Here is a 25,795-nt window from a genome sequence, read left to right as displayed (position 1 = left end):
GTTCTGAAAGCTGGTCGGGCCCCAGCATCCTCCAAATGAGAACTCTCCGTCTACGGTACATTGTGTGAAACACTTAACAGCAGTAGCTTACGGCAAAATTGTTGCATGCAGCAATGCTTACCATTTTGGGCAGTACAAGTTGCAGGAATCATTCGCAGCATCACGCAATGTTTTAGAAACTTAGTTTTTGCTTCCTCCCCTTCTCATCTCATCTTTTACTTTGTACCACTGGCTTCACTTCTTGTGCAGCATGGAATATATTAAGACCACTGGCTCGCTCATGAAGCAACACCAGCCTTAGTGCTAGCATGGACGTGTCCTTCAAGTACAGTTGCTTGAAGCATCCACTTTTTGAGGCGAAAGTCCCTGGTTTGGTAGCGGCTTCTTTTCTGTAGTCTTTTGTAAACAGTTTGCCATTGGTCCTATGCATAGTGGCAACTATTATCAGTAAAATATCAAAACCATTCTTTACAGTGAGAACCTAGTGTTTCTGTGAAAGCAGCAGGGAGCCGATATAACAGCTGGTACAGTAAAACAGGCTTCGTTTCGCTGCACATGCATTTTTTTTTATTGTCTAGGCACATGATGGCTTACTTCGAAAAACTTGCGTTGCAGTTATTCAAACTAATTCAATTTATGAACTTCTCTTGTCAGATGTGCACTGGCACGCGTCCGCTTTTGTACACACACATTCCACTTAGTGTGTAAAACAGTAGGTTATTGCAGCACAACAGGAGTAAGGAATGGTCGATGCAGATGCTGACATCAGCCGTATAAGAAGCAGGTGAAAGAAATAACAATGCACACATATCAAGTACACTTTGGACCATGGTAAATATATTTACATTGCTGAAAATACTTGGCAGCTATAGGGTCGAGAGCCATAGCTCCAGGCTTTTGAATCTCAAACACTGAAATGTGGAGGCTTTCTCTTCTTTCCAAAACCCACATGCCAAGTTGTTGAGCAATAAGGCGCAGCATGTTATCTAATGGGGCGCTTTGAAGTGTAGGTCCGCACACCATTTCTCATCGCTGCTCGTGCATGCTTCATGAGAAGTGAATTTGCATCCCCCTTCTGGCCAACACAGAGATCTCTAGAGAAAAAAACAAACAAACAAAACTGTGAACATTCAGATTTCATGACTCCACAAGCTCAACAACATAGGAAGTTGCTTAAAACATGGTATGCGCTTAATTAAGTCACTTGTTTTACTTGAGTGCTGCTGCTTAACATAGCCCATACTGTAATAAGACAGCTTCCCTGACTGGCTCAGCAAGAAAACGCAATAATATTTTCAAAATATTTGCGTAGCTTTCTTGATAAAAGAAAAGAGAAAGAAAGCTCTACTCTAAGTAAAAGTAAAACTTTTGACCTCGTTCACCTTTAACATCCCTTTAAAAGGGCGTTCAACATTTCTTGAATTCTGCAGGCATACTGGCCTACTTAGACCATGTACTAATGAAGGTCTAGAACAGAAATTGCTCTTCTCAACACACAGCAGAAAACGTTAGAAGTCTACTCGGAGGATAATAATCTTCTCCTGAAGTTGTTTGAAAGGCATGCTATCTTTCAGGTGGCATGTCAGGTGGCTTACATATCTGAGACGAAAAAAATTACGAGTTGAAGTATGACAACGTATCTATAAGAAGAGAACTTGATCTCGCTAGCTGATAGTTGCAGTCCAGTGTGGCAGAATAAAAAAATTAGAGGGAATGCCTATAAGGAGGTGAATAGTACGCTGTTGCTCTCTCTAAATATGTTGTTGCAAAACACACCAAAAGAATTCTTGCATAAGGGCATTTGTGGAGCAGTGACCTTTTTTAACCAAGAAGCTTTGCAAATCCACTAAAGAGTGCTGCATAGCCTCTCCAAATGTAGCATGTCATTCTGTTTATGGACCATTCAAAAAGTGCTTACACACCCTTTTTGTGTGGGCACTGGTTTCTGTTTTCTAAGGAATTGTACGCAGAAGCATTACTCCACTATGTTACCAGAGGTGTTAATGTGGCATACTTAAACTAAATAGTTCACACTGAAATGAAATTGAGAGCAACTTACTCTATGTATGGCTTTATCTCATCAAGTGTCCATCGTTCTTTTGTCCTAAAAAGGGTGTCAAACCTGTACCGGGTGAAGGAAAAGAAACAGTGAGAATAACTGACAATATAGAAGCAAAAGTAGCCAGCAGAACTTACCGTTCAACTTTAACTATGTGAAATAAAACACATATAACCCACTCTACTGAAAATAACATTTTATGTAAGGAGCAGGCTGGCATGGGAGTCGTAACCAAGCTGCCTTTAAATTAAATGGAGGAAAAGCACTCTTCACTCAGCAAACAATAAGGTGACACAGTCCTATCCATTTCAATTCGAGTTGAGCCCCCTCCTCTTTCCAAAGGAAACTGCATGCAGTGTTTTCTATATTTGCAAGGTGCCATAATTATCGCTACATCCTGCCAGATGTCGAGCACCACCACCTACCTTGTGGGATCAAGCATCCGGTATGGGAATACCCGAGTCTAATTCAAGTACTTTGCCTAATGCTCCTGCATTCAAACATTGTGCTTGTGTTCACATGCACATAATGCAATGTCTAACTTAGAAGGTGAAGAAATAGAAGTATACAAACTACAGATACGGTAATGGCAACTGTGTCCTCTCGCACATGTGCCAGGCCCCACCCTGACGCATATCATGGTAGCCGAGTGCATATGCTGAAAATCACAGTGCACTAGATGTGTGCATGCCCGGGCAGCTCCACTTTCCTTGCCATACCTACACCTCTGTGTCTAAGTTTGTTTTCTTTTTCCTTGTGGAGAAAGGTTTCCCTTCCTCCTTTAAGTCTTCCATTTCCCTTAATTGCACTAAGCTCACTCAGACTCGCGCACACATTCACGCATCCCCTATGAGCACCAAAAGGCTGGCATTTCTACACAGCGTAGTTGCATGGAGGTTGAGCTTTGCATTTTGCAAGTGCATAAAGAAAAGCAAATAAAACGGACATGGTTCTGAACTTAACACAAGGTGACATAGAAGTTAGTGCTAGCCTTTGATGCATTCATTCAAATATGTTGCATCAAGCCAAAACCACTCATGTCCTGCAATCATTGTTGAATTTTCACCACAAAGTGGCCAAGCTCACACAAGGATACAACTTTGCCATTCCACTTTGTCACCCTCGTTCTTGAACCTAAGGCCGGTATGCTTGTATTGCTATGTATTGCCATCAACTTGACTGTGGGTATTTATCAGCAGATCGATGTGCTTGTGCTTGCTTGTTGTTGCAGTACTTGAATACATGAAGCTATGTACAGTCTGTATTCCACTTTTGTTTAGAGTGGTCAATCAGCCAAGTTAGCCACTATATACAGCAAAAAAAAAAAAAAGAACATGTCGACACCACTATGACACCATGCTTGGTCATGCTGTATGCTAAGTCCATGCACCATAGGACAAACATATACCGCAAGGTATCAGCTGCAGACGCTGGTGCAAACCATAGCCAGCTACTCTACCACTGTAGACAAATGTGGTTCCCATGAACCTACTTGCATTTCCCCAAAAGAATGTGGCCACTATAGTGAGAGATCGATTTCATGACCTCGTGTTTGATCAGCAGCAGTGTACCACATCTAATGCACTAAGAATTCTCGAAATGTCATCCTGACCATCTCTTTTAAAGTTGATTTGCAACCACCAGAGCAACTTAGCCCTTTACAGTGACAGCAACAGCTAATATTGCACCAATATTAGTATCAGCTATGCCTTTTGCACAATGCTGTAATCGTGGCCATCTGTAAGACAATATAAAGCCAAAGTGTGGAACTGGACCTAATGTAATGCAGTTTTGTCAAATCTACAGGCTTATCTGCACATTCAAGAACCCTGTTGAGATAACAGAAATTTAGTAGAAAGCTTAAATCTCCATACCATAAGGCTTCTACATATTTTCACACTGTGCTCCAAGCATATGACCTGTCACTTGGCCTGTCACACTTTGTTGTTTACTCTGCAGTATTGACAGAAAACAGTGTTCCCATTGTTTATTTTATATTACACAACACTGGTGCTCTGGGTCTTTTTTGAGCACGAGCTGCAGTCTGGACAGCAATGTGGTTAGGGGGCAATTGGGTGCAGCTGCAGCCTAGACAGAGGAACAATTAGGACTATTCGGTTGGCTTTTGACACGCCACCTACTCTCGGAATGTAACCTATTAAACACTTTAGCGCTGGCATTCTGGTGACGACATACTGACACTAGGCCGTAGAAACCCTGCACCGATAATTACACGTTGTGGCAACTGGCCAATGCACTTTCAGAGGACCAAATGCAATTGTATACCAGTATCTGCTGTTGGCAGATTGAGTGAAACACCATGCATTGGGAAGCACAGTTAGAAATGGCCAGCACAAGGCACTCTAGGGTTCCCATAAATGTAAAGTTATCCAACTTTACTTGAGAACAAGTGCGAAAACCAGGACACAAACAGCCTAACTAAAGCGCTGTTTGTCAAAGTGTCCTGTTTATATCGCTGAAACCTGGGGGGGTGTATTCTGTAAGAGTCCATCTAGTGGACTGCCCATTTTGGTCGCTGCTGATTGGATGCAGCTGTAAGAGCAAGGCGGAAACGAGTGGCCCTAGCCAATCGGCAGCGGCCGAAATGGACAGTCCATTAGGTGGACTCTTACAGAATACTTCCCCTGGTCCACAGTGTGCTATTAGCATGTTTCCTGGCTTCTTTTCCTGTGGTCCCATGAGAAATATACTGGAGTGGTTTCAGTGTACTTGTTACTCAGCTTCTCTGCAATGAATAGAAAGCTCCTCAAGATTGGCAGCAATATCCCCAAGTAATAAATAAGCAGTACATAGCTGTTCTTGTGAGCCAGTCCATTTATTCAAAGCAATCTAGAAACTTCATTTTCATCATTGCACCATTCATTCAAAGTTTTTTTTTTTTTACCACTCACTGAAAAGAGGAACATTCAGTTTCACCCATCATGCAGAGCAGGAAGCTCTTGCTAGCATAACATTACACACACCACAGTTCAGACTGCTTGTGCACAGAGTTACTCTCAGCGTGATATTCAGAGACACACCCACTGTTGCATGAAAGGAATAAGCAGGAACATGCTCACTGATGAGTTTGACATTTTGTAGAGTAAGGACCAAGTATGGCCAAAGAGTGCCAGGCAACATGCACACTGCTGTGTGGAGTAGGACACCAACATGTTTAAGCCTAGCAGAGATGTTTATTCACTCAAACACTGCGAGTACCACATTGTGAAAGCTAAAGTAGTTTGGTAATGGCACGCAGTGCAGTTGCAAGGTCCCATTTCCCCCTAAGATGAGATCTGGACCACTGCTGTTGCAGGTAGTTGGTGAAGAGGGATGCCCAAAAAGCATGTACAAACAAACTTCAATGGAAAGAAATGCAACAAACATTCTTGTGATACATGACATCAATGCTGAAGTTTCGGGTAATGAGTCCCAGTGCATTCTGAAATCATGCTGCAGGGATGTTTTGAAGCATGAACATGGTGATGTCATGCCTGAATATTCCAAGCGAGAGGCAGAGTGCCATCACAGTTACCCTTTCAAAGGTCCTCGTAGCACATGTGTTGCCACAGCCCATTTGAGGGAAGAAGTTGCTAGGAAACTCCTCACAGTTCAATTTTGGTTTCCTTTAAGGGCTCATCAACAATACCACAGACCTACAACTAGCTCACTTTGCAACATTTCTGCAGCTATGCATCTCGAATCTCTGTCCAGGTTTCAGAGGGGCACAGGAATGGGACGTGCAAATGTTCAAGGCACGAACAAACTACCTGATGAATCATGTTCAGAGAGCATAAAGCTGGTTTGCGGTTGGTTGAGCAACGTAAAATGCTGCAGGCCGAGTGTGTTGATGCAGTGGCTTTGAAACAGCAAAACTTGGCAGACAAGGCATGATCTGGGTTAATCTTCCCGTACCAAAGGTGAAGTCACATTAATGGTGGCTTTGCTATGCTGTACTTACATCCTCCATATCATCAAATAACGCAGCAGCATCAATTGTGAACATCAGAGACAACACAGCGTTTACAAAAAATATTAGGTTGCAGTAATCACATGGGGATAAATGCATATAAATAAAGAAAACTTTTAGCTGCCCTACGTACAAAACAAGGTGAGAGCATGAAATGTGTGCACACAGCCGCATTCATGTTCTCGTCACCTGAGCTGCACTTCACCAGTCTCGGAGTCCAAATTCACTGCGTCGTGAATTGCGCAACTGTTTTTTGCTAGCTCAGTATTTCATCCTTTTTGTCACTGACCACTCCAATTTCACAAGTTTTAGATGGTGCCAGTCAAGTGCTTACTATTCTTGCCTCTGAAACATACATGTACACAAGAGACATTGCTGAAGTTGCATTGTACACCTTGCAATCTCCAGACAAATTATTACAATAGAATCTCAGGCGACGGCTCAGTAGCCAACACGTCTGCTTCCCTGTGGCACTAGAACACTGTAATCTTGCCAGAAACATTTCACCCCAGCAGTCTATGGCTGGCTCTGCCATGATGGTAATTGAATACTTCACTAGGTGACACTTGGTGACAACCTAAGTATTCAGCACAAGCTCAGCCCACAAACAACTGTGCCTACCATATGTGGTTCCACACTCCAAAACATAGAAACCGAGAGACAGCAATACCAAGTGGTAGTCCTTTTGCAATACTAAAAGTTTGCCTCCGCTGCGACGTCGAAAAAATAAGTGAATGTAATTGACCAGCACACCTATACAAACTTTGAAGCTGGTCAAGAGTGCATTTGCCACTGTATTCTTAGTTTGGCACCTACTGTCACAATTAGAACCAACGAAACAATGAAACATACGTACAGAAAAGAAAGTGTAAGGACAGATACAAAAGCACTAACTGAAGGCCATTTTACATGACAGCAATTTTTATGCAAAAGCGGCATGACAGCTATTGCAGAAGCCCCAAAACCTTTTTTGAATTGTGACAGCATCTGAGCAATGGAGCAACAGCAAGCAGCGACAGGAGGAGCACATGACAGGGGCACCATTGAGAAGTTTGCACGCTTGAACTGACTTTTCTAGCAGAACCAAATGACAGACATTGACGGGGAAGCTTCCATTCGCATAGTTTCAAATTGTGCACACTCTGTACTAATTTTCGGATAGTGACACCCATATGGATAGAGAGGACTAAACAGCAATCTATGTATTTTTGTTCGAAATTCAAGCACCTGTGTTTCTTCTTTAGGCTCTGAATGTGCATGCTTCTAGTTTTACACATGTTACTTGAGTAAAGGGTAGCTGCAAGCTGTACCACAACCAAGTGGCTGCCATCCTTGTGCTGGAACACCCACCCAGAACACTGTAAACTTTTTTTTAGAATGAACGTCACTCAACGGCAAATTGACATTTACGAAACAGTCCTTCCACTGACGCTCCCCACGACATTCCTTCAGCCAATCAGCAAGTTCACATGGCGCCTATCTTGGATCGCCACCACATATTTGCGAAATTACAGATGCAGAGGTAAAAAAGGGGATGCAAGATTGGTTAAAATCCATCTATGCCTCAAAACAAGGCTGTTTACAACTGGATGGCCGAGGCCACAGGAATGCCAAGCACCATTCCAGAACAAGTGTGGCTGACAGGTTCATGTTTCGTACCACTTCTCAGTAACAAGAATCGACTCTTTCTTTCAATCCTCTTCAGCTACTGATTTACTTTGTGAAAGCTACAAGTCCTTGGAACAAGAACTAAAATCAGAGTAAACATTAATACTAAAGTTGAATTAGCACCTTGATGCGGTGTCTATTTTTATTCTAGCACCATTTAAACAAAGTAACAAGAAGCACTGATGCCACCTTTGGAAACAAATGAAACTCGCTGCTCACATGCACTGATGCATGGTACTTCCTCTCTGTCCACATATTATGTACTGCTTCACTGGTATTGATGTCACATCGACCGACCCAAGCACCCATTCCAGTCAATATAGTTAACATTTTGCAATATATGTACTGAATGTGACGTTGGTAAGGAAGTCTGGTAGAAAATGATATTTCATTTTAAACCACTAAGTGGTTTATTTTGTTTAATATCATGTCTGGTTACAGTATTTGCTTATTATCATCTGCAACAATACCAGATAGAATAATGTGGTCCACTTGCAGAAGGAACAGCAAGCACCATCTGTGTCACCAGAAGGGCAGAGCTGCTCTGTGCATATCTTATTTGTGGTGGTTGCTCTGCCTACCTACAATAGATGGTGTCACCATAACCTTCATTGCAAAGATTGCTCATAATATGCGCAACACTGTTGCAAGTATGCATTAAGCTTCAGGCGTAAGATGTGAAAGGAGACAGTGAAGTAGAGGCAGAATAAAACACGCGAAATGCTGTTTCCTCAGCCCTTTGTGCCTCAAATTTGAAGATGCAAAACCAACTTTCCCAAGTTTACATTAAAACAGGCGTGCACATATATCTGGTTCCATTTTTTCTTCAGTTGGCGAAAGCCAGGATGCAAGAACAAAATAAACTTTCGGTAACTATGTGGCATGGAAGAACGTGCTATGTGGCCTTATTTCTAAAATGAATGCCAAGTCTGTATATCAACTTCCAGTGCGGGTACACTGTGTAACGCCCTGTAGGTGTGTTGTGCCACGACTGCTGGTAGCACATATAACAGCGTATAGCCGCTGCAGGCTCTCCACCATGCGCCGTCGTTGTTTCGAGTGCATGTCACGTTCACGCACTGAAGGGCATTGACGCCGTTTGCAATGTGCTTCGGCCTCTTGCGCACGTATCGCACGGTCTTGTCGGCGCTGTCGCCTTTCCTCTGCCTGTTGCTCCCGCCCTGCCGCCTCTAGCCGCCGCTCACAATGTGGCTCAGTCTGCTGTACACGCACTGCGCTGCACTGTCGCTTTGCCTCTTGTTCCAGCACGGCCGAGTCTTGGTGCCATTCATGACGTTCTTTGGCCGCCGGTTCCCATGATGCCATGTCATGGCGCCACGCGCGATGTGCTTGGGCCTCCTGTCCCCACCACACTGCAACCTCTTTACACCATTTGTGGGTTTCTTCGGCCTTCTGTTGCCGCACTGCCGCGTCTTTGCACCATTCGCGATGTGCCTCTTGTGCACGTACTGCTTGGTCTTGCTGACGCTGGCTCTCCTCTGCCTGCTGTTCCCACACTGCCGCGTCTTGACGCCGTTCGTGATGCGCTTTAATATTCACACGTACCGTGCTGAACTGCCGATGTTGTAGCCTAGCTTCTAACTTCTGTTCCAGCAGAGCTGAGCATTGACGCCGTTTGCGATGCGCTCCAGCGTCTTGCGCGCATACTGCGAGGTCTCGTTCACGTTGCCTTGCCTCGGAGTCTTCTACCCGCACTGCCGCGCCTTGGCGACGTTCGTGATCTGCATCAGCGCCCTGCAGTGCGTCTTGACGCCATTCGTTACGTGTTTCGGCCTTCACACGAACTGCAGTGCACTGTCCACGTCGTAGCTTCTCCTGTACCTCCTGCTCCAACACTGTCGCGTCTAGTTGGCGTTGTCGTTTTCCCTCCGCCTCCCGTTTAAGCTCTTCCCTACGTCGTACGCGTTCTGCGGCCTCTTGCGCTCGCACTTCGGGTCTTTGGCGCCTCCGTCGTTGAGCTGCAGCGTTCATCGCGCGCACAATGGCACGTTGTTCCTCTGTTAGGGCACGTATGCGGGCGCGCCTCGCTTCGGCACAACGAAACCTCCGCTCCTGCTCCTCGGATGGCGTTCGCATGATACGCGGAGGCGCCATCTTCCCCTTTCTTTACTGCATGTGCCTGATATGCTTCCGGCGCTTCCGGTTTAGTCACCGAACAAACACAAGCGGTAGTCACACGCTATGGTTACGCAGGCTGTGCTGACGCGCGCAACGACGCGCGCGCGAAGCTCGTGACGCATAAAAATGCGGACGCGGCGGCGAGGGCGCTGCAGTCGCAGGCGCGCCGGGCGCGCTCCGACTGTTGCACGGCGCACTCGACATTTCTTTCTTGCGATTTAAATGAGAAGTGTCCTTACATTACTCCGCAAATTAAGCACCACTCGCGGATTGTCCCGCTGACGGCTGCAGTGAAGCAGAAGGGTCGCATAAGGTGGGGCTTTAGGATGGGGCACCCTAGTTTCGGATGCTTCGAAACGCCACCACTGTGGCGGCAAATATGAATGAGAATGCCCGCGCGCGTAGGCGTCTGTGCATGCGTTTGTGCTAGTGTCTAACCGGTGTCGGTGGTCAATCATCGCCAAGAACTAATGATTGTCCCGAGCACACACATTCTGCAGTGTACATACGCGCTGTATGACGATGATTTACATTTAGGCACAGCACACACGCAGCAGCAAATTCGGAACAGCAGAGACTCACAAGTGACTAATTGCAGTCTTGAGATCACCATGACGTTTTCTGTGATTATGCCGCTGCCGATATTGCCTGCTAAGGCCCTTGTCTAAATAAACTCGCTTGCCACAAATGTGCGTCCCTTCACCATCAGAAGACTTTCCAGAAATATCATCGGAGACCGATGAGCGAAACTCTTTCGCGAACAGAACATTTCACAAAACTTGACCCAACATTTGTAAAACTGCGGAACGAGCCCAAATTCGTAAACACTACGGGAAATTCTGGAGGGCTGGCATGTACGTTTGAAAAAACGTAGCTGCACAGAAGCAAGCAATTTACTCTCAGTGACAAAAAATAATGCACCCCTTGGTTTCTTTGATATCTGCGTCTGGGATCTGAACATCCCTATCAAGACAAGATTTTGCATTGCAGCAGGCTAGGTATGTTATGTCCCTCAGCCAGCATCCTCTGCATGACTAGGGGTCTTGGAGGCGTGTAAATGTAGTAATGCCAAAAGAGTTTAACTGCATGGCATGTAGTCATATCACTTCTGTGTACCTTAATTGTAGCAGGCATGCATTATAGTGTAGATTGTTGCCAAACCTGGCTCTCAGCAGCACATAGATATATGTACGAGTATATGTGTAGCTTGGACAAATATTTTGCAATCACTATTTTAAAGTACGATTATTTCAGGAAAAAGATTTTGCACTGATTCAGTTTGTTTATCTGCAATAGCATTGTGGAAACTGCGAAGAGAAGTGAAAAATTCCGGCTGCAACCTTCCATATAAACTTGCTGTTGCATAATCCAAAAACAATGCACCGGCCATTCTGCTCCAAAAATTCAACCAAATTGAAATGTATAATATGTAGAAAACCCAAATTTACCTGGGTTACCAAATGATGCGGGTACTGAGCAAATCTTTAGAGTTTTCACGACAGTTCTTCGTGCATTTTTTCTCTCAACATGAGTCCGCCAGGTCAGCAGTTCTCTGCACAATGAACTTTATTGCATGGAAAGCTTAGATTCGTTGTCCTAGTCCAACTCAGCATGAAAACTAGAACTCTTGTGTAGTACACAAGAACTTCAAAAAGTATATTGACATGACATTTTCGACTATTCATTTCTTGCATTACACGAAAGTCCTGAACCTCGAAATCCCAGTAAAATATCGGCAAGCGTCGGAGTGCCCTAAATAATTTATTCTAATAGTTTTTCTACAAAACAATTTCGTTTCCCAGGTGGTGTGTGAGCCGTGACATCACGATATGGAAGGTAGTCATGCGGGAGAGCAGGACATCGTAACGTTTTGGCACTTGCTGTGGCTTGCTCGATCGCCTGCTATGCTGCTAGTCATTATGCAGCCCAATGTAAGAGCTTAGCATACCACTGAGCAAGCCGGAGCAAATGTCAAAATGTCGCAATGTCCTGTAAAAAGTGTCATATGTGAGTAATCTTTAAAGATGCAATGAATCATGTACCTTTCATTTGCATCATCTGGCAGATCCCACTTGTCAAAGAGGTAGATGCACTCAGGCGTGGATGTCCGGTCTGTTAGGGCTAGCCCCTGCAATTAATAAAGCGAGATCAACACAACTAGAACACACCATTTGCCTTGCTTTCATAGTCATGTACGTATTGCTTTAGTATAATATTACTCCCTCCGTATAGCTCATGTGCAATTCTGACAGTGCTATTGTGAGAACATCAACATTACATTACAACACTTAGAATGCCTGTGCAGAAGCTGGTACCAGTAAACAAAAGACAAAAAGTAAATTGGACAGGCTCTTTAATTATAGCATAAAATGTTGCTTTTTGAATATGCTAACTGCTTTTAAAATATCTTTTATGTGATCTTTTTTTTTTCATCACGCTTTATGGTTTCAAAAGTAAAGGTAAAAGTTTTGGTCATCAACGTTTGATATCAAGTATAAACCCCATGCAAGCGATCTAGAACAGGACAACAACAAGTGGCGCGATGGAGATGGCTGTTTGCATTCGCTTATCACCTACAAGTCAAACCCCATGCAAGCGACGACTTTGAGCGACGCCTCCCTGGCGTTTCTGGTACGAGGAAAGAAAATAAATGCCAATACTGACGTGACGCGTGTTTTACTAATTTAAGTTGATGTGTTTTGCTGTAAAGAGCAGCATAAAATATTTCTTAAGGTCTTGCAGTATATTTTATCTTTGCACATATTAAAATTTGGTCATATGCTCATTCCGTGTGATGATCGGGAGTACTTGACTGGTGTACATCCAGTTCCGCTTTCGCACTATTAACTAGTTGCTCATAGCACTTCCAGGCGACGTGTGCCGATTTCTAGATTTCCAAAATCGAGTGATCGAGTGACAAGAACGAGCAATGCGTTCGCCTGACAGCCTGTTTCGTTGCTTGTTGCCGTTGCATATAATATCGTTCTCATGGGGTTTGGGCTTTACCTGGAACATTATCAGGCACTGTAATAGCTGTGTTACCTGTGGAATGTAGTGCTGAATAAATAATGTGAATTTTACCTCTAACTGCTTGATATCCGTCTGCACGCCTTCTGGAACACTGTTCTGCCACACCTCAAGGAATTCACTGAGGTTGAACTGCACAGAAACATAAACAAGAGAAAAGGGTCACAGAATAATGGATGCTTTAATTTATTAACAGTGCATAAGCATGAAATGCTTTAGCTTGGAGCAAAAAGCTCAACGAGGACTTGTTTTCGAAGCAGTGACTGTTGCCCTGCACTTCTGAACTGAAATGACCTTTGTATTCTGCGTTTTCAGTGCATTTTTAAAGTAGTTTCGATAGCGCTGTGTCATGAACAACACTTGTTTGGTAAGACAGCTTGGATAACCAAATGAAGTCAATGTGAGCTAGAAGATGCTTCACTAAATAGTGGCCGCAACAAATTGTTAAGTGCCAAGAACCATTCTAGCTAAGTTGAAACATTGCTGAAAAGATTGCCAACACCCGCTTTGTTGGCGCACACAATGACTACAGCGTGAACTGTGAATCATACGCGAGATATTATAGTTCCGCTGTCTCATCAGCAGACACAGAGGTTCCCTCCACCACAATGACATCACTTACACAACACCACAATCAACGACAGTGATGCTGGGGTATGATTTTGCACCAGAGAATCGAGGAGTATGGTGCAGCATGCTCTTAACTAGTGCAGAAGGTGCGATGAACCAGACATGTATTTAACAGGCCTCTGTGGGTTTAGTACTTAACAGTGACACAAATGAACAAACCTTTTCCACACTTCGAAGGAGCACATCAGCTGTTGCTTTGCAGACAACGTCACCATTTAGGGTGTAGAACTCATCTCCTGCATGCAGAGAACAGCAGTTATGAGTGCTGTTAACAATTAAATAGAGCAAAAGATGAAGAAAATGGCATCCTTCCTCAAAGTTAGCGCAAGGACTTTCAGATGTGCTGTTGAAGAGACACTTAAGGTACAAGCTAAATGAAGCTAGTGTAATAAATTAGTGCTCAAAAATAACAAATATGCTATTTTTGTTTACAGCAGTGCCTCAGTAAACAACACAATGACATAAGCATGAGGGAGGAGCGACACGACTACTTTGGAAATTCAGAACTAGCTTTCATTATTAGCATGCATCATTTTGGAAACACTTTGTCGAAAGTAATAAACAATTGATAATAGGCAGCAATTTACATTGCAGTTGAGTAGTGAAGAAAATGCAGCTTGGCCACTTTTATCAGACATTACTACAGGAAAGCTCGCCGACACTTTTTATTCACACTGCCCTGCAAGCACCATTTGTCATTCCATGGTGCCCCCTATGCATCACTATCTGACTCAGAGCAACAGTAAATTATGTACAAGACTCTAGAAGCAGAGGGCAGTTCCTGCATTGTGTTGTAATAACATTTAAGGTTATGAATGGTCATGAATGCTCATTTTCATTCATGATTGAATAAAATTGAGGAAAGGACATGCTGTCTTCAAGCATAGTTTTGCCTGTGGCTAAATCTTCTCTTGGCACAGAAAAAATGCTCAACAATTCTGATGACCATAATCTATCACTCTAGCTTGACTTAATGGTTCTGTTTTGTGTCCCCTCAACTTTAAAGGGACACTAAAGGGAAACACTAAATAGCTTTCAACTCTTTCGAAACTATATTTTCATTGTATTTATGGCAATGAGGTGATTACTATAAGAGAAGACCAAGGTCACAGTTCAATGTGTTTTTTTTAAATCTGTGCTGACACTTCAGCACCGGTATATCACTGTGACGTCACAAATTATAAGATATATTTTTCTTACTTGAGGCATTGCGGATTAGTAAGTTTTTGAAAGTCAGTAAGTTCATTCATTGCCTCTTCAGAACACCATGTGGTCCATAATGCAGGCCAACACACTAACTAGGCCTGGGCAGACATCAAAGCCCACGACGTCATGGCAAGCTTGTGGGGCAACTTCAGTGCGGCATAGCCTCCTGTCTTTCATTTCTGCGTCTTTTCTGGCTTGCCAAGCCTCTCCACGTGGCAAGAGTGTCTTGTTGTGGCATCGTAGAAAGGTACTTTACCAATAGAGCTCAAATTATTTATCTACTTAGTGTCCCTTTCACAAATCACTTAAAAAGATTGGTGGAGAAGGTATCGATGTTTCTGCCATAGCCAACCGCTTCCAATTTTGATGTCAAATAATACATAAAATATACAGAAGTCGAGATAATTGCTTGTTTACCACTGTTCGGAGTGGTGCATCTCCGAAACACTTCTGCAACAATCTCCCTGTAAGAAAAAAAGTAAAAATGCATGTACTTTGTGAAGATTTCTGTTTTTCAACCTTTATCAGTGAAGCTGCATTTTTTTTATTAACAATATATAGACTGAAAGCACTGTCTGCATCATGATGTGGCATCTCATGTGCATGATATCCTTGGTTCACAGAAAAACAGGCAGTGAAGTTCAGCCTCAGGAAGAGAAAAGTTTACCAGAAAATAGGGTTTACTCTAAGGCACTATGAAATCGCTTGTCCGCAAAATGAAATACAGTACATATTGGAATCCGTACACTGTTTATATTTTACCGGTGACCCTTTTCACCATTTAACCACTGTTACTAAGTTATTGCTTGGTGCAAGGTGTGCATAAATGCATCTCAAATTTTCCGGATATTGTCAGCGATTCTATACCAAAAGAGTCTTATCTAATCAGATTGCATGTGCAACACGAATAGTAGAACATATTCTCAAACATATGTGAGCACCAGCGATTATCTGAAATGTATGAAGACCCGACACAGTAAGGAGTTAAAGAGTTCACCCAATAATGAGTTAGATTCATGACTACTAAAAGTTCTGGCTGTCCAGTTCTTCACGATCACTACAATGAGACAATTTGCCATTGTAAGTACACACTGCTACTGATAGTGACACAATGACCTTGCAATTTCATGGAACAAAAAAAATCCAGATACGAAGAAGCTCTTTTTTTTTTCTCTACTATTACGAGATTATCTTTGGTATTAAATTTGAGTTTGTGCAACTTGCATATTTTAGAGTAATACAGCAAAATCACCGCAGCAAGACTACGATCAAGCAATGTTCAGCTACCGTGGTTCCAACTCTGAGATCTTGTCGACAACATCACCAGCAGGTATCTTGTCCAGTTGTATGGACTCTGACTCGATGTAGTTGATGATGAAATTCTGCACTCGGTAGTAATACTCGCCATCGAGAAGCCTGTAGAAGCCTGTGTGTGCAGAATAAACATTGAGCAGATATTACCTTTTACTAGCAGCATGTATGTGGCAACCTCTCTCAAACTGTCGAGAGTCAGCGATGTTGTAGAATGGGCAAATGGGGAAAGGGTGGCAGAAGGTAAAAAGACACAGGGTGGTTAAGAGATCAAGTGAATGCGTAGAAGAAAGCAAGGATAATAGCAGTAGCTGCAGCAATGAAACAAAAGGAACTGAAAATAGAAACAGTGCAGTGATGAGGTCATCAAGCGATCCAGCACTAGCTGTCTAAGTGTATGTCTGGAAGTACACAGCTGAACGGTATATTAACAGGAACATACAATGCAACACATTAAACTTCATAATGTGCTATGATGTATATTCTAAGCAGAGAGCTTTTGCGTGCACGTCTAATTCTATATGATATCGCCCTACAGTGACCACACCTGCCAAGAATGTTTAAAAAAATCAACACAAGAATGTGCCAACTTCAAGACCTACTTCAGCGAGCACAAGCCACTGCTTTGTGTGTGTATGTGAGAACTACAAGTTCTATCTTCTTTTTTTTTTTCAGAATGTTCTGCCCTGGTACTTCAGTGCAGCATTCTCTCACTTGAAGTACAAGCTATGCACCTGGTGTACTGAGACTGCAGGTTTACTTGCTTAAAATAACAAGTCTAGTATTAGCATGACAGACATGAGAAAGGGGACAAGGTGAACACTATGTCAGCATACATCCAGTCATCTTTCTTGTGTCTCTCGTGTTAACACTACTGTTATTGCTTTAAAGCGCCCTTAGGCCACTCTGAGCTCGAAGGCAAGCGAGCGGATTTTCTCTCGCCTTCGCTACCCTCCCCAAAGGTGCTCTCTCCTCCTAACTATGTACTTCTATAGGAGACACATGCACACTACATCAATACCGAACATCACGTTAACACTCCTTCTTGTTTGAAAGCATAAACTTCCACTTATCAGGACTGTGTGCATTTCATCTAAATGCCGTTGCCATCGCACGCGCAGTGCAAAACATGCTACAGCTGATTGTGCGCAACAGGCAAGCGAGACAATGAGAAAGAGCAGGCGGGCGACTACCATGGCAAAGGCACGCCAGAAGAAAATCGGACCCTCACGTACAAACCAACGAACAAGTTTACTCCAGTGACATTACATGCATGACCCTGTTGGCATCACAATGTTTGAAGAAAAGGCCAGAAAAGGCAAGAGAAAAGCTCATGATTGCTTTTTTTATTTATTTATTTATTTATTTGAGGTGGTTTAGCAGTTCTTTAAAAGGTGTGAATTGACCAGCCCAAAAACAAGTTATTCCAAGCCAGTTTACTTGCTCCAACATGGCTACCACGCACCATACAACCTCCGGCACTTCAGAGACTCATTAGGGGTTAATGGCGGCTTCTAAACACAACATTCAGCTCTTGTCAAATCTACACCCTAGATTACTATCAACCCGCAGTGTGGTCATCCTTGTTATACATTTTATCTCATAATTCCACAGACAAGGTGTCTTTATGCAAGATTAGAAAGGAAACAGGGAAGAAATCCCACAAAAAGTATTTTCGACTACATATTCAGTTTCTGAATGTGCGTATGCAGAAAAGGTCTCACCATCGATTTCGACCACTGGCAGCTCCTCAATGGCCTGCCTGATTTCAACTTCGCTTGCCTGCACTCTTTCCAGTATGTTCCCAAGTGTATACTGGAAAATAATGCAGATAAAGGGTATATCATACTTTGTAGCAACTGTGGTTTACTGTATATTGTCATTCCAGTTAGTTATCTTAATTACACTCATCATTTGAAGAATATTATACAAACTGATGCAACAACACTAGCCCTGCAATTTTTGGCTGTTCTAGCTGTTTTAATGAAACACTACAGAGGAAACACTAAGCCAGTTCAGACTGATAACATACTCTTTCACGACTCTACATTCTTTCATTTCATGATGATAGGTTGGATATTAAAGAGAAAATGAATGTCAAACTTTTTTTTTTGTTCATGCTGAAATCCAGTGGTAGTATATCAGTGTGACATCATGAATTTCAAGGTATATTTTCATAATTAGAATAATGTGGCTAAGTAAATGGTCTTGAAACTTGCTAAGTTCAGTGTTTGGGCATTTTAGAGTACAATGTAGTTCCTCATTGCCAATAAAACAATAACCAGGCACAAGAAGACCGTAAAAATCCACGATGTCACAGCTGGCTGGCTTGGGAACTTCGAGGCAGCGTCCCCATTCACCTTTCGATTTTAGGTATTTTCTGGTTTATGAGGCCTCTTATCACGGTAACAGTGTCTTTCTTGGTATTGTAGAAGCACACAGCTCAAATGTGTGTGACACATTTGTCAGAGAAACTGGCTGACAGAAAGTAAACAGAAGTGGCAAAGGCAGAATAGCGCACCTTAGGCGTGGCTTCATTGTCATCGATAACGGACTCAAGTTCTGCGCCTTTGTACGGGCTCTGGCGAAGTAGTTCCAGCAGCTTTTTTAGTCGAGGGAAGCACTGGCGGAGCTCCAGGTAGCTGTGGAACGTCTGGAGGACCTGCATGACACAATCCGTTTGTAGCAATTCATATGAACCACACCTCCTTTTACTCGTGACAGGTATTTCAAGGACATCAGTGGGAGTGGAAAATACAAGTATGTTTACCCCTGTGGCACAAATCAGTACATTCATTTCGGAATCAACTAAGCTTTCGAGTGCACGGCCTCCTGGAGTTTAAATTCAGCAGGCAAAGATGTCTCCCACAGAAGCCCCATGATAGAGTCCAGGATTCTCTCTCTGTGCTGTTGATCCCCTCTTGGCCTTGTCCATTGCTGCAAACTTGCAAGACAGAGTGTTACGGGCACCCTGCTTAGACATTGTGTCGGTCCTGGGTGAAGGCTGTGCACTCTCACTCTAACTTGCCCTATCTAAGATGCCCTTCCTCCCCAGATGGTCACCGCCAAGGGGGAAGGTTGTACCTGTTTATTATAAATAAAACATTTTCAGCAACAACTTTCTGCAGCAGCTTAGCAAGTATTCCCAGAGGGCTTTTAATTGCAATGTTGCTATCCCTGGACAAGAAAGTGATAAGGAAACGCTGAGGTACTGAATCTTGGAGCGAACATTGTGTCAAGGTGATGGAGGAGAAACACAGCTTGACACTCCCAGAATGCAGCTGCACAACATGAATGCAGATCAGACTTGGCCAAACTCCAAAGCACATCACAGGTGAGGCAAAATGGCAACCTCTAGCATCTCCCAGAGCGTAGTAGACATTTACAGGGCACAGAGCACGAGGAAAGTGTGCGCACAGAACTACAGGAACATCAAAGCAAAGCTGCAAGCCTCTTTTGAAACAACCACCAAGCAGTCAACACACATGGGGATGCACAGCTTTAGCACACCTGAATAGATAAGCCATCGCACACTGCCATGTCACATACACTGGGTGTGTGTTACACAACAGTATAAGTACTAAAAGAATGCCTTCATTCACAGTATTTGCTCATGAAAATAACTAGATTTATTCTGTGTCATTTAGGTAGTGTATTTTAGTGTTCTTATTCTTTACATTGTAAGCAAAGAAATATTATGGATTAAACATTTTTGTATTATTTATTTTATTTTTTATTTAGTACATACTGGTTGTCCGAAAACCAAGCAGGAGGGGCGATAAAATGAACATATAGTGAACGAAACTGAACAAGTTATACAACAGATATGGCAAGCATTACTTGCCTAGCAATCAACAACAAAAGTTTCGCGGCCTCTCAGTTCAAGCTTTCTTTTATAATTGTTCTTTATTTGCGCCTGTTGTGATGATCTGTCATCTTCCCTGGCAATATGAACTGTGTGATAAGTTAAAGCAGAATGCCCCATCTGCTGTCGACTGTGAACTTATAATTCTGGCCCCCAGAAAACGTCATACTAAGATTCCACCCTGATGACTATCATGGCGTGTTTCTTTACAATTTTTCGTACAACCTCACTCTGCCTTCCATTCTTGTCATGGCACATTAGATACCATGCAGTTTTATCATGTACCTGGCACGTGCATGCTTCAGAAGTTGAGTCGGCGTTTCCGACCGCCTCAGATGAGAGCCGAAGCGTTGGTACCAGCAGGAGTGAGTTGGATATGTCCGCCTCGCGGACTTCGAAGGTGCGATCACCGGTGCACACGACTGCAGGAGAGTCCTCTTCACCACGAAAAACTAGCCTGAGGAGTTCAAAGTAAGTTCAGTATTTAACTTGTCTAAACATCGTGACGATCGACACAGTCTTAGACGTAATGCATAAAACGTTAAACGTATGAACGCCTTTTAGGGAAACTGCAAGACATACCAACCTCTCGCCTTCCCGTATTGTCTTGAGCAGTTCCTTGTCGACCTCCAACAGCCGGAGTGTGCTCCGATTTTCTTGCGCAAACCAAATAGATTGAGCGACGGGCTGCAGGTCGCTCCGATCCAACTTGGCGCGCTCCAGAAACGCTTGCACTTCTTCGTCAGTCCTTGAAACAAGATGAACGCATGATGAAGCAAGAGAAACACACATTTCTGCGGAAACAAAACGCCAAAGACGGCCAACTTTCAACAGTGCGCCGGCGTATTCTAGCAGACGACAGCGCTTTAATATCTGCGATAAGGCGTGTCAGCGTTAGCACAGGGTAGGATAAGAAGATACGACCGTTACTTGAATTTTACGCCTCAACATACAATTCATAAACTCACCTGATCATGGCCGTATGTTGTACGCAAGAAGCAATGTAACAGCGAAATCTTCCCGCGAGACGTACGCCGCTAAGCGCAAATAAAAAGCGCGCGAGAATGAGTTGTCATTGCTGCTAGACGGTTGACAAGCCCTGCCAAGACGCACAACTTAATACACAAAATTAATTTTTGACACCTTGTCTTTATCGCACAAATAGTATAAAAATTAAAACTGTGATTAATAATGTGTGTAAGATGTCATTTTAAACGTTCGTGTCCATAAAGAAACAGAACAGAAGCGAAACTATTGTTTGCCATTTTTGTTGTGTGTTTTTTAGTGCGCTATTCAGATAGCCCCGCTGGCCGGCATGCGTGCCACGTTGTCCGATCTGTCAGTGCCGTTTTATTCTAACGCGCAAAATTAGTGGAACCTCGAAGCAAGATTTAACTTTCTTGTTACGTTTTATTTCAACTAAAACCTCACAAAATGAATGTGTAAGGATTCCCATGTTAAAATTTGCGTAGGCCGTAGGGACTCTTTCTTTATTGATGCGTATGAATACAAGGCAGCAGCGCAAGGCTCGTATAAAACCAAGTTCGGAGGCATGAGGCTTTCCTCCGCGTTGTACTTAGGTGAGAGTTTGTGATTCTGCGACTCGCCCCGCATCCCAAAACCACAACCTTTCACCATGGTCAACAGCCAGAGGATGCGCATGGCCAATGAGAAGGCCAGTAAAAACGTCGTACTACGGGGCAACGTTCCCAAGTCCACGGTAAGTAGCGCACGCCGGTGTTGCGATTCTCACATTTACCGAAACCAAAAAGAAAAAGAGAGACAGAGGGGGAGATTGCCCTCAAGCGATAATCAAACTGTTCGCGTACGTGAAATGCGTATGTCGTTTTAATTGCTTTAACGCATTTGTGCATCAGCTCTGGCACTTCACGTCAGTCGTGCGCAACCGTATTTGTGTGCGTTGACCGTGGAAAAAAAGATGAACTTGCGGCTCGGCGACGCGTCATCTGTCGCTGACGTTGCACGCCGTTCTTGTAACGCGTTGTTTTAATTCTGTCGTTTTAACATGTCGTAAGAAAAATCCTGTCTGTCGGATGCGTGGGAGTCAATATTCAATATCTCGGCGATCCGATTTCATCATTTACCGGGAGTGTGCTGCTGTGCCAGTGAAATATGGTCTGCGAAGCTCGGCATCTTTGCCCGAAAAGATAGCGAGCGCGATAAAAGTGTCTACGGGGTTCACTTTCACCGTCGCCTCCCTTTCGTCTCGAGAGCGAACCGTTTAGTTATATACCGCACGTCTGCTACAACAGCGAACTCCGGTCCTTCAGCGCTGCGCACCAACGTGCTCCTGTCGACTACTATACCGCTTGTGCACTGCTCGTTCCCCGGCTTGTGTTATCCTTGCTGTCGTCCCCCCCCCCCTTTTTTTTTTCTTGCTAAATTCGCAACCGTTTGCGGCAGAGGAGTGCGCGTTTTTTCATGTTTCCGGTACTGTTCGAAATGCGAACACCTGTTTCGAAGCCGCGCATCTGTGATCGCTTTTATGTCGTGCTGACGCACATATCGGTAGCTATTCAGTGCTGGCCTTGTTTCGCGCAGCTGTCACAAAGCCTTTGTACTGTCGTTTACCATTCTTTTTCTCTTTGCCATTTACGTTTCCGTAACAGAAACCCCAGGACGAAAAGTACCCGGTTGGCCCATGGCTCCTCGCATTCTTCATCTTCGTAGTCTGCGGCTCCGGTGAGTGACCGGGCCCATATGGTTGGTCCGTTGCACGCTTGGCCTCAGAACTGCGACGTATTTCCCTCCAGTCAGCGAATTCAGAAAGGGCAAAGTGCATTTGACATACGCGACGCACTCGTATCTGTTCTAACCACGCGCGTACGCAAACGGAAAATCACCGCTACCAACGAGCGCTTGATTCGCTATGTAGGCACGAAAAAATGCTTGCTGCAAGACCATATATATATATATATATATATAATGTGCTCTGTATAGTGGTATCATTTCAGAGGAAGCGGAAGCTTAACATCTTAAAATCATTTGCATATTCTGCCATGGGCTGTTATTTTGTTATTTTGCTTCTATATGTAGTATTCTGCAGCGACGTTTTGCAAACCATTTGCAGTTGAGCACATGGAGCATGCAGGGTATCTTCATACGACTCCGCTGACTTATGCATGCCTAAGGCAGGGTATTTTGGAAGATTATTCGGTGCTTCATGCTCTATATATACATTGCTTGTTCACTAAAGGGTACTTAGTTCTCAAAATCCTTAGTATGCGTGCCCTGGCAGTGCCTACTGAAAGTTTGTTTAATTAATGGGTAGGTAAACCTCCTATGTATGAATATGTACAAATGACAGTTTTACTGTATGGTTTGTGGTGTTTGGTGATCAGCTTGCAAATTCTATCCAATTTTGAGTCAAGAACTGTTCAGCAGATTGTGGTAAGCAATCTAGCAACTGTGTAGCTTTTTGTGCAACTACACAGAAATGTGGGAATTGCAATATGTGGCCTTCATTACAAAGCCCTGAATACTCACAAATGTGCCCTGGCTACAATTTCTCCCTGAACTTTTCTGGCAATTGCTGCAATCAATAGTTGCCAAAGAAACACTTGCCTACGCAGTTATCTTTGAGTATACAGTAGACTCTCTTTAAATGGAACCTGAAGGGACCAGGGAAATTGGTTCCGTTTATAAGAAGTTCTATTTACCGAGAGAGAAAGCTGCATACAATTGCATGAATATTAAACCAACCAACCACGAGGATGGTGTTCCGTTTCAGAAGTAGTTCCAGTTAAGCAATTTTTGTTAATCGATGTTCCACTGTATATGCAGATAGTGCATGACTATAATGTTACAGCTGAAGAATCACTGAGGAGTGTTTAACTCAAGTGACAGCATTGCCTTCTGATTTGCAGAGTTGTAGGTGTGTTTGTGAACACCAAAGTAACATGCGTGCTGTATTGATGCAGGACAGAATGTGCATTGTGTGGTTGAAGGCATGGGGGAGGGGGCATTGCCTCTGAAAAATAGGGAGTGAACCATATTTGCCTTTTGCCCAGAGAACAATGTTGCATACCTGCCAACTAACCCTATTTCCCTGGGAGACTCCCGAATTTCGACCAATCCTCCCGATTGTATGGGCACATGCATAAATCTCCCAAAAAGTTGATCCCAACCTCACTGCAAAAGAAAAAATGCATCATGCAGCACAGACGCAACACGATTACAATTGTATGCTAGGTAGCTAGCCAACGTGAGATTTAAATACAAGCCATTTGTGCGTAGGCAGTGTATGCCTAACTAGTCTAACTCGGTTCACTTCATATCAAGGAATGCATTGAGAATTGCGCATGTGTTAATGGTCGAATATGTGTTGCATCATGGCCGTGCTTTCTAAAGTCAGCATTCTCGCTGTATATCAGTGTTATGTGAAGATGCATAAGTAAGATGTATAATGTGACACTGCCTCAAGATAGTATTTGTCTCATCATTTCTACGTTATAGAATGTGCCAGTTTCTTTAGTGTTGCCTTGTTATTATTAATGGCATACAATGCTTAATCAAATTGTTGAGTATTCCTAACATAGTTGTAATTTTTTCTTACAAGCTGGCCATTTCTGTACTTAGCTCCTGATTGTTTTTCTGTTTTTTTTTTTTCTTTTTTCCAGCGATTTTCCAGATAATTCAGAGCATCAGGTTCGGCTGAGTGGCCTCCATTCCAAAGACTGTGGACCATGACGAATCCGCTTCCCGTCCGGGGCAGTGGCAGTGAATGTGGAAAAAACATTGTCACACATTAATGCTGGATTATGGAAAGACAAACTGAAAATTGTATACATTTAACACTCAACCAAGTCTACCTTTGTTTAATACATTGTTACAAAGTGTGCTGTACAAAGATGCTCTGTGCTTCTGGTGATGCTTTTTAAGAGATATTTTCAGAAATAAAGCTTTCCTTTTTTTTAACTGTATACAAAGAACTGTGCTTGAGTAAATTTGATCTTCAAACATTCATATTTGAAGCGAGGTAAGTGTTGCAAAAAGCTTTTGCACATCACAACTTTTGTTCAGTTTTGTACATAAGTTTCATTCATTTCTGCTAGACATTTCTAGATATACTGAAGATCTGGGCACTTAAATCTAGTCTTGGAGTACTTCGTTACAACATTTTCATGAAGCTCTGTGGAACATTGTAGCACACATGATCTGGCAGGATCTGATCGTTCACAGTATGCTCAAAACCTGTCCTGGTGTGTACGCAGCTGCTAATGAATGCAGCTGTCTAAAGGCTGTCAGATCCGGTTGTAGTGTGGATGTGGCTTGCAAATGTGACTGTTCTCCACTTGAATGGTCCATTAGTGTGCACCTATGATTGTGAGTTCATATTGCTCTTGAATGGACAAAGCTTGACAAGATCAGTTTAGGCATGTTTGTACTACGTGACAAAAGGGTAGCACTTGTGTGTGCTGCCTCCTCTCCTTATTTTTCACCCTTTACTCTTTCATGCAGAGCTTGTTGCCACATGTGACATTGTTTGACATATTTTCTTCCACTTGATATTTCTTTAAAAATGTGACATCTGTATAGTGCAGTATGTCATATTTGTGTTATGCATGTCAAATCCACAAAGAAAGTTGGTCCTTGGGTTATAGTCATTTTATACATAAATCTAGGTCTGTCTTTCAGCAGGTAGAGCAGTAGGTTTCTGACAAAGACCATTACAGACAAGAATGCACATAAAATTATCATGTCTAATTAAAAGACAAGTGATCAGTCAGCCTTCGGAGTTGTGGAATAATGCAAGATAAAAAAGTTGAATTAAAAGGGCGCTGCCTCCATGCAGATAGTTATTGAAGGCCATTCTTCAATTGAAGAATAATTTAAGCTCGAATACACCATCAAATTGGCAAGCACCTGCACCAATCTTGGAAGAAAAACACTTCAAAGT

The 25,795-nt window shown here is 43.2% G+C and overlaps 2 protein-coding genes across 2 annotated transcripts; one reads left to right on the top strand and one right to left on the bottom strand.

The window, feature by feature from the left end:
• Positions 1-72: 72 nt before the first annotated feature.
• LOC142572378 (sister chromatid cohesion protein DCC1) lies at positions 73-21,037 on the bottom strand. Its single transcript, XM_075681456.1, has 12 exons — positions 20,844-21,037; positions 20,462-20,623; positions 20,161-20,332; positions 18,532-18,672; positions 17,735-17,825; positions 15,987-16,125; positions 15,117-15,163; positions 13,653-13,729; positions 12,918-12,995; positions 11,879-11,964; positions 2,060-2,122; positions 73-1,094 (listed from the first exon to the last, which is right to left on the bottom strand). Exons 1-12 carry the CDS (start codon positions 20,849-20,851, stop codon positions 983-985), a joined length of 1,176 nt encoding a protein of 391 aa, XP_075537571.1. The 5' UTR covers positions 20,852-21,037; the 3' UTR covers positions 73-982.
• A 228-nt stretch (positions 21,038-21,265) lies between these two features.
• Positions 21,266-24,818, top strand: LOC142572380 (stress-associated endoplasmic reticulum protein 2). Its single transcript, XM_075681459.1, has 3 exons — positions 21,266-21,595; positions 22,506-22,578; positions 24,516-24,818. The coding sequence occupies exons 1-3, from the start codon at positions 21,512-21,514 to the stop codon at positions 24,551-24,553; spliced, it is 195 nt and encodes a 64-aa protein (XP_075537574.1). The 5' UTR covers positions 21,266-21,511; the 3' UTR covers positions 24,554-24,818.
• Positions 24,819-25,795: the final 977 nt, after the last annotated feature.

The sequence above is a fragment of the Dermacentor variabilis genome, chromosome 2 (assembly GCF_050947875.1).
Source record: "Dermacentor variabilis isolate Ectoservices chromosome 2, ASM5094787v1, whole genome shotgun sequence".
Taxonomy (NCBI): domain Eukaryota; kingdom Metazoa; phylum Arthropoda; class Arachnida; order Ixodida; family Ixodidae; genus Dermacentor; species Dermacentor variabilis.
The sequence above is the reverse complement of the archived record's forward strand: the minus strand, read 5'-3'. Positions and strand labels throughout refer to the sequence as shown.